This window comes from Gracilinanus agilis, chromosome 2, assembly GCF_016433145.1.
Source record: "Gracilinanus agilis isolate LMUSP501 chromosome 2, AgileGrace, whole genome shotgun sequence".
NCBI lineage: Eukaryota > Metazoa > Chordata > Mammalia > Didelphimorphia > Didelphidae > Gracilinanus > Gracilinanus agilis.
The window spans coordinates 289499692-289509013 of NC_058131.1; the positions used below are offsets into that span (position 1 = coordinate 289499692).

The following is a 9322-nucleotide window of genomic DNA, read 5'->3' on the forward strand; positions in this document are numbered from 1 at the left end:
TCAGCACCCTAAGTTTACAACATAGTAGCCACCACTAATTCCACAGTTAGGGCTACAAAATATATAGAAGTAGGCCTTTATATAATCAGACCTTTTGACACAATCTAATGAATAGAACTAGTTAGGGAGCTGCACAGGTTGAATGTTAAACAGTATATTTTGTTTTGCCCCTCCACAGGGCATGAGCTAAATTTTATTAGAAACGTGAGAGAGTGACATGATCAGGAATCCCAATAAAGTCCTGATCATATGAATTTACTCTAAAAAATAGTTTTTCTGGTAGTCTGATTTACTATGAATTTCTCTCTCCCCTCACCTCTCTTAAAGTACTTAGCTGAAGAAGCTGGCAGATAGAGAGTGACAGACAGACAGGCAGCAGTGTGAGGCCACAGGAGAGGCATTCTTCCATGTGGATCAGTCCATCCAGCCATCACTGAAGAAGAGCTTTGATTGCCTGTTGTCAGTGGCTTCAAAGGCAGTTAGTCCATCTGGCCCTTTCACAGTTTTATCAGTACCCTTTGATAGAAGCAGTTTCACACAAGAAACATGACCTTCATATACTGCAGACAGAAGAGGGGTGATATGATGTTTATCTGGAGCATTAATATCAGCTCCTTTCAGTAGCAGAAATTCCAGGATTTCAAGCTGCCCACAATCTGCTATATAATGAAGAGGCTTCCTACCACCTTCTAGTGTCTGGTTAACATCTTCACCCTTGGCCACATAGTCTTTCATCTCATCCAGGTCTCCATTTTTCAAAGCCCACATGAATTCCTTGTCGCACATCACTGCAGAGAAGCTGCCAGATGGAGAGAGGGAAAGAAGGCGGCCGACGGGACTGAGAGAAGAAGGGCAAGAATCAAAGGCAGCTGTGGCGGGAGGGGAGCGGAGAGCGGCCTCAGGAAGTCCAGGCAGAGGGTGGCACAGGAGGGCTGCTGACTAAGGCAGTGGGAAAAAATAGCAACGGGAGCCGGGAGGGGGAAAGTTCTCTCAGAGCTGGGGGCCATGCCAAACAGAATCCGTGTAGAAAGGGTAGATCTCATTCTTGAAGTCTCTAGAACAGAAAGCTGGGAATAGGCACATGACAGAGACTGCCCACTTCTCTCACATCTTCCCTAAGGTGGCATTGGACTTTTAAGTCTTCTCTTTTGAAGCTGGCTTGAAGAAGACTCTTGCTTGGAGAGTCCCAAAGGAGGACAGACTGAGAACTGAAGTGGCCACTTGTCACCAGCTTCACTCTGCCCTTCTTACAAGGCAGGGCTTTTGTCTCTACCAATAAGGAGAGAGTCCCATCCTGATGCACTTCGGAACAGGATTATACATCCATCAGAGACTGACTTTGTGACCCATGAAGGGAGTGAGCCTAGCTGAAACAGATCAATGACTTGCCCATTGAGAGATGTGAGTTATTAATGCATGTGTGGGTCCCTAGTGAGGCAGCTAAGTGGCTAAGTAAAAAGAACACTTGGCTTTCTTTTAGGAAGACTTAACTTCAAATTTTCACTCTGTGAGAACTGAATACCAATTTGCACTCTTTTCCTTTTTTTTAAAAAATCCTTACCATCCATCTTGGAGTCAATACTGTGTGTTGGTTCCAAGGCAGAAGAGTGGTAAGGGCTAGACAATGGGGGTTAAGTGACTTTCCCAGGGTCACACAGCTAGGAAGTATCTGAGGCCAAATTTGAACCTAGGACCTCTCATCTCTGGGGCACTCCTTTTCTAAGAGCAGTCTTGGGATGTTTCTCTAGTGAACTGGGTTTCCATTCAGGCCCCACCTTTTGACTGGATTAAGAATTTGGCATGAGGCTTATCTGCATAAGGAGGACACCAGCCAAAAAATGCTTGTCTCTTGTCTCACATGACTCCTGGCATCTGGAAGACCAACTGATGAACTGAACTGAGGTCAAGACTGTCCAACTGGAAATACCCAGAAAAAGTGGTGTCACGGGGGTATAAAAGATGGATCTAGGAAGGTGGAGGTCTCTAGCCAAGCAGCAGGAGCAGTAACACCTAAGATATTTAGGATCTGTATGATAAGCTCAACTAATCACTTATCTCATCTTCACTTTCTTCCTCTGTAAAATGAGGTTGATAAGAATAGCACCTATCTCAGGGGTGTTTTCTGAGGATGAAATGAAATAACGTATGTAAAGTACATTGTAGTAGTAAATGACCATAGTAACCTAGTCTTTGACAAATCCAAAAATCCAAGCTTTTGGAAGGAGAACTTACTATTTGGAAAAAATTGTTGGGAAAAATGGAAAATAATATGGCAGAAATTAGGCATAGGTCAATGCCAATTCAAAATGGATACATGATTTAGAAATAAAGGGTGATGCCTTAAACAAATTAGCAGAGCACAAAGCAGTTTACCTGTCAGATCATATGGATAAAGGAAGAATTTAGGTCAAAACAAGACATAGAGAACATTCTGAGATGTACAATAGATAACTTTGACTAAATTTTAAAATTTTTGCACAAACAAAATCAAAGCAACTGTGATTAAGAGGCAAACAACAAATTGGGGGAAATCTTTATAGCAAGTCTTTCTTTTAAAGGCTTCATGAATATATAGTAAGTGTGAGGTGGTATCTCAGCATTCTTTTCATTTAAATTTCTCTAATCCTAGTGATTTAGGGCACTTTTCAATACTGTGATAATGAAATTAAATCTGCCCTGCCCATCCTCAATCTAATCAGCAAAGGTGAGAATATCCCTACTTTATTCACAAGTTGGGAGGTCTGGGACCCACATGGGCTAGAGTAAGTGACAAATCAAAATCTACAGACTACCTCCTGGAGAGTCCTAAGCAAAGCATCTCTTGTGATTGGACACGTAAATTAAGAGGAAGGCACAGGAAGTGAGGCAAAAGAAGCACCTTTAAAAAGGGAGTGACAACTTCCTGTCAGGGAGTTCTTGTTTGTTTCCTGGAATTGGAAGATGAGTTGGAGATGCTGCTTGCTGGACCTGAGACCTTGACCCTGAGACCTTGGTGAGACTGTTCTTAAATCTTTCCCTTAGATTAAACCACCCTTACATGTGGTAAGTGAAGAAGGCTGACTACCTTAGCTTCCCTGGAGGCACTAGCCTCCCAGAGACTGCATTGATTGGGAGAAACCCTCGTGGCTAAACCCTTATTAAGTGGCTTTTAGGCTCTTGGGCTGGACTTCTGAAGCCCTGCCAGAGTAAACCCCAGATTTGAATATAAATCTAATTCGTTAATTTAAATCTCTTACTCTACCCTCTTCCCATCTCTCTACTTCCACTCTCTCCTATATTTTGTAAATAAATTACTAAAATAATTTTAGGAATTGGTATTTATTCAGTTCTTTGGTGACCACAATTTTAATATTAAGATAAAAAAAACAACTTTTTTCCTTTTACAACATAAGTAAAGATAATTGATTTTTTCTTTTAGACTGGGTCTGTTGATGAAATGAAAGTTCATGACTATAACAAAATGAGACCATGTAATATGAAACAAAAGTAAGCTTAATTGGTCATAATATAGAAGAGATATAGCAATGATCTGTTTGGATGCAGTTTCAAAGCTTCCATGTTGGTCATTTTGGCATATGATTCAGAAACACCATCTAAACCTGAAAAAGAAGCTCCTACCGCCTCATTTCTTGGTTTTTAAACTTAAAGGACACCAGTAAGCTACAGCAATGTTTTGAACCTTGGTGCCTATGGTAGAAGTAAATTTCTTTCTCCATGTAAATTACGATAATTTTTCTCTAAATGGAATTGAGACCATGCTCAAGTCTTTGCTGGCTCAACGATAAAAAGGTTTGGCCTTTTGATATCACTTCCAAGTTGCTTAAGTATAAAGCAGTCATGAGGAGCTCCATAAAGCTTTATTTAAAAACAATTGCCCTCCATCTTAGAATCAATACTAAATATTGATTCCAAGTTAGAAGAGCAGTAAGGGCTAGGCCATGGGAGTTAAGTGGCTTTCCTGAGTTTATACAGCTAGCAAGTGTCTGAGGCAAGATTTAAACCAAATATCTCCCATCTTTGGCCTGGCTCTCAATTCACTGAGCTACCTATCTGTCCCCCTTCCATAAGGCTTTAATGGTTGACTGGTAGGTCATGATGAGCAACTTGAGCAAGGGAGGTTCACTCAGAAAAATCAACTTGAAGTGTCCTCAATCCCTGATCTCATTAAATATCCTTCTCTGTTTGTTAATTATTGAATAACCTACAAATACATCATTTGGTTCTAATATCTAACCTAAGTTACCAGACACCTTACCTGAGTCAAGACTGGCCCAGAATTTTTTCTTAGAAAATTAAGTCTTCAGTGTGATTTCAAGACCTTTTAAGGAAAAATCAGCTTAGTTTGTATTGGGTAGATGTTGTTCCTATGACATACCCCCCCTTGGTGGCTAGAACTTAAATGTGTTCTGGAGGATGTTTCACTATTTAAATAGCCTAAGGTCTATTGCTAGATGACTCTGCCTTGGGGATTCAAGACACTTGACATTAGATAGCACTTCTGGAGGAAAAGAAAAATGAAAGCAAAAGAATAACCCAACAGATGACGAACAAAGCACAGGATTCATCAAACTGACATTATGGAGGCAGTTAAGTGACTCAGTAGATTGAGAACAAGGCCTAGAGACGGGATGTCCTGGTTTCAAATCTGGATTCAGACACTTCCTAGCTGTGTGACCCTGAGCAATTCACTTGACTCTCATTGCCTAGCTCTTACCATTCTTTAGCCTTGGAATCAAGATGCAATCCAATAAGACAGAAGGTAAGTTTTTAAAAAACTATTATGGATAACAAATATGAGAAATCTCAGGTTTTGCCTATCCCCCCACCCCGAAGATCAAATGTTGGATCCTAATGATCTTGCCCATGTGATGAGGATCGTCAGACCTCTTCAGTTAACAGTTGGTCACTTGATATAAAGCAATGATGGAGCTCAAGAACAACACCAGGAACATCAGAGCCATAGTGTAGGTAACAACACTTCTGGCACGATTGTCAGTCTTCATCTTAGGGCAGCATCACCTGTCAGGAGTAAGCTATGAGATTATTGCAAGCAGCCTGTCCCAGAGTCAGGGTAAAAACTGAGAATATCTCATGCCACCATCTCCTCAATGTTTCCTGACCCACCAGCCAAGACCTCCCCAACCGTGGGAGCATCATGGTGGCTGGGGAGTGAGGGGTAGAAGAGAGGAAGACTCAGCATCTCTTCCCTTTTCCAGACCTCTGTAGAGATTCTGCCCTTTTGGGGGGGGTGGAGTGGAGAGGATTAGAGGGGACTAGATAGACAGCTTCGCCTCTCCTGTTATCAGAAAGCAAAGTAGATCCCAACAATTCTACTCATTGGTTTTCCCAATCTTTCCTAAAAATAATGTGGAACCCAGAGTACTATATGAATAGCAAAGGGATGTAATTGGCCTATTTATGCTACTTACCAAGATAAAGTCTGCTCCTCTGGAGCCTATGTCTCAACCTGTTCTGCTGCCACTGGGCCCCACACTGATGTCCCCTTTCCTGCTGCTGCGGTCCATGCCACTGCCTGCTGCCACTGGGCCAGCACTAAGTGCTGCCTCCCAAGCCAGGGCCTGAGTGACTCTCCCTTCTGCTAAAGATTGAGCATAGCCATCCTGGACCAAGGCTTGGGGATGTCCAACTCAACCAGACCCTATTTTCTTTCTCTTTGTGGTAAAAGAGTTGTGTCCCCCATCTCCCTAAGGTGGTGTGCCTTACCACCCCCACAGTTGTTGCTGCCTACACCAGCCCCCCACCCCCATCCTGTTGCCAGTGACTGAGCTGGTGGACCTACAGATCTTCATCACGTACAAATGCAAATGCAATAAACAACAGTTTATATTTCTAATGAGGGTCAAGATGGTGGAGAGCAGATCCTCCTCTGGTTTTCTTTATTCAATGCCCTTGGACAGTATCCTTTAAATCCTACCAGGACAGTAGGGGTCACCTTTTCATATATGACTAGAATTGGTCCAAGAAACAAGGTAGCTCCAGAGTACAAGGTTACTCTAAAGGGACCTCAGATCACTCCTTGCTATGCATTGCCCTTTTCCCACCATGGGAGTGTGCCCATTCGGTCCTGGTTCCTAACCTCCAAAATTCTAGACCAGGCCTATTCCAGGCCATCCTCTGAAAAAGTCAATGATACTAGCTAACAGTCGTATGGCACTTTATGGTTACAGAGCACTTTCCATAGACTGTCTCATTTGATATTCCCTATAAGCCAATAATCATCAACCTCCAGTTACAAACATGACAGTGAGGCTTAGTGAAATTTTCCTGACTGTCCAATTGAAGTCACAGTGTCTCTGAGATTCCCACTTTAGTCATTCTAAACTCTTTGTCATTAATATGTGTTAAAAGTAAGGGGGGCACATGTAATGATGGGGCGTAAAATGAGTCCCTCAGCTAGAGTGGCATACTCAGACCTGGAGGGATGGAGATGTCTACTCTGATCACTAATCTAACTACTAGAGTAACAGGTCCAACTATAGCCAGGGATCTCACGTGTATGCAGGTCTTCAGTGGATGATGACTTCAGCTGATCTTCAATGCTGTTCTGGCTAACTGCCAGTTAATCCAATACTGGAGATTGAGATAGGCTTATTGACATTCCATGTCCACCACTGAAATGTCTCACCACAGCTTGGTCAATCCCAGGAAACAGATCTTGATAGAAGTAATCCTCTTAGAAAAACCCCAGCTTCACAGACAGGATAAAATAGGTCTCCCCTTATCACTGGAGTTCAAACTCTCTCTCCTCTCTGTGTCAGACTCAAGGAATTCTGAGACTGTCAGCAAGCTGTGCCTGTCACTCAAATTCAATCTATGCTACTTTAACTTTCCTTCTAATGTATGAGAGCAAGCTTCACTGGGCTGACCATCTCCACTCCCATCCCTCACTAAGTAAAGCCTGGCAGATTTCCTCCCCTCCACCATTCTGCTAAGGGACACCTGAATCAGAAGCATCATGAGTCATTCTGAAATTCAGGGAAAATTCAACTGGAGGAGGGAGTATACCTGGGGAGGGACACCAGAACTCTGTGTCACAAAGATTTATGGGAGGAGAGACGTAGGGATGCTTTCTCAGGGTGAGGGGGACAGAGATCCCAGGAAAGTCCCTGTGGACAGAAATACTATAACTGTATTGGTGAACATGTGGCCTGTGTGCCAGTGTGCTTGAAGGGGTTGCTCCCTTCCCCCTCTCCACTTGTGCCCAAGGACATTTCTCATATCACCCATCCCTCTGCTCAGCAGCCCAAAGGGAGAGCTTCCTCCCTCCTCTATATGGGGTAAGGGAGAGGGATCATATGTGACATGAGGGTTGCAGTTTGGGCACTTGGTCTCTAAATGTTTTGCCATCACTGCAGTATACCATTGGAGAATGGTCATGCAGACCACCACCAATGGGGAGGCAAAGTAAAGTCCAGGCTAAAGAAGAACTCATCAAGGATTCAGGAAAGCCTCTGCATCATGACTAGACCAGAAGAATTAAATTTCATGACCCCAGGTATTCCTTGTAAATCACTTAGCACAGTTCCTCAGACATGACAGTGGGATAAACTTAGGGGCCAGATTTGTACAAGATGAGAAGGTTTGAATGTTTTACAATCTCTCCCAATAGAAGGGGCATTCTGTTTGACAACATTCTAAACTTGTAGGTCATATGGGACTTCCCTAGCACTCAGGGGTCCCCAGAATAGCTCCTACCCTAGATACAAGGTTATCTGTGACAGCTGCTCGACATGTCTACTTTCTTCTCAAATGAAACAGAGGATAGAATGAATTAAAAGCAAAATCATTTAATCAAATAGCATAGTAAGAGGAGTTTCAATAGATCATCTCCCTTACCTTTCACATAAGCACAGGGAAAACACTTTCCCACAAAACCTTGCACCAGCAGTGAGAAGAATAAACAGGGGAAGATGTGAGGGGTCCACAAGGAGAGGGGAGACACCTGACTCTAATGCTGCAAGATGCTGTCTCTTGATGATGTGGTTGTCATTCCATTTTTCAGTAAGTTTGCTCTTATCTGAAGATGCTTTATTCTCCAGGAAGAATGCTTCCTTCCCTTTCTTTCCTGTGAAGAATGCGCCATTCCCTTTATTTCCTCAATTTTATCAGCTTCACAGTGCCAGATCCTCAACAGCCAGGGCAGTTTCCCTTCTAGGACTACTCCTCAGCATAGTGGGCATAGCGTCAACGTCTCCGCCACGGCCCAGTAGCCCTGATAGAATGGGAGAGAGAGTGTTAGGCCCACTTCCTGCTAAGGTGTGATGGCTAGCATCTTCCCCTTAGTCAGGGCAGACTAACAGTTCTGTAGTCATAACCACCTAACAAAAGTCTCATAAAGTACTCCCAAGCTAATTAGGCCTCTTTTTCAAGCCTAATGACTAGTCCAGAGAGCAAAGCTTTCTGTTGCCCAGAGCTACCACACTTACAGTTGGACATTATGTAACCCTCTCTCCACCCCACCTCAACCGCCCAAGACCTCTCTGGTTTAGCTGCAAATTTATTTAAGCCAGGACACAGGCTAACCTAGGAAGCAAGGTCATTATTCTCTACCCACCTAGGCCATGTTCCTGACTTAAATGTGCAGTTCTGTGAAAATCATTCAGTTGATTGTGTACTTATCTAGAATAAGATTGCCAAGCTCTCATGAACTCTCTAGAACTTGGTTTCAGACTATCCTATTTCCCATAAATACTAGCAAAGGCTATTCTAAAGAGAGCAGCAGGATATATCATCTTGGCACTGAGCCACCCAGTTGCCCCAAAAGCATCAATTTAAATTTAAAGCTGCCTCTCTGCAACTTGTATCCAAATGCCCCTAGCTCTACCTCTGGGGCCAAGCAGATTAAGTCTACTCCTTCTCCATGGCAACCCTCCAAATACTTAAGCATAGCCATGATGCCCCTTCTCCAAGTCTTCTCTTGGCTAAGTTCCTTCAGTCACTTGGTTATGGGATGGTCCTGAGTTCTTTCACCATTTTGTTCAATCTCCTTCTGGGCTCCATTTTGTCCATATCCTTTAGAAATGGTATTGCTCAAAGGGACATGAATAGACAATTTTCAGATAAAGAAATCAAAACTATCAATAAGCACATGAAAAAGTGTTCTAAATCTCTTATAATTAGAGAAATGCAAATCAAAACACTCCGAGGTACCACTTCACACCTAGCAGATTGGCTAAAATGACAGCAAAGGAAAGTAATAAATGTTGGAGGTCATGTGGCAAAATTGGGACACTAATATATTGCTGGGGGAGTAATTGGGAGCATCAAAGCAACTCAGGGGATAGAATCTCTCTCTGGAGAC

At 43.0% G+C, this 9322-nt stretch overlaps 1 protein-coding gene across 1 annotated transcript; it reads right to left on the minus strand.

Annotated features, from left to right (window-relative positions):
- Positions 1 to 414: 414 nt before the first annotated feature.
- LOC123233646 (myotrophin-like) lies at positions 415 to 786 on the minus strand. Its single transcript, XM_044659707.1, has one exon. The coding sequence runs from the start codon at positions 784 to 786 to the stop codon at positions 415 to 417; it is 372 nt and encodes a 123-aa protein (XP_044515642.1).
- Positions 787 to 9322: the final 8536 nt, after the last annotated feature.

Excerpts from the sequence above, each read along its gene's own strand:
- LOC123233646 (XM_044659707.1), bottom strand. The coding sequence starts at position 786 with ATGTGCGACAAGGAATTCATGTGGGCTTTGAAAAATGGAGACCTGGAT.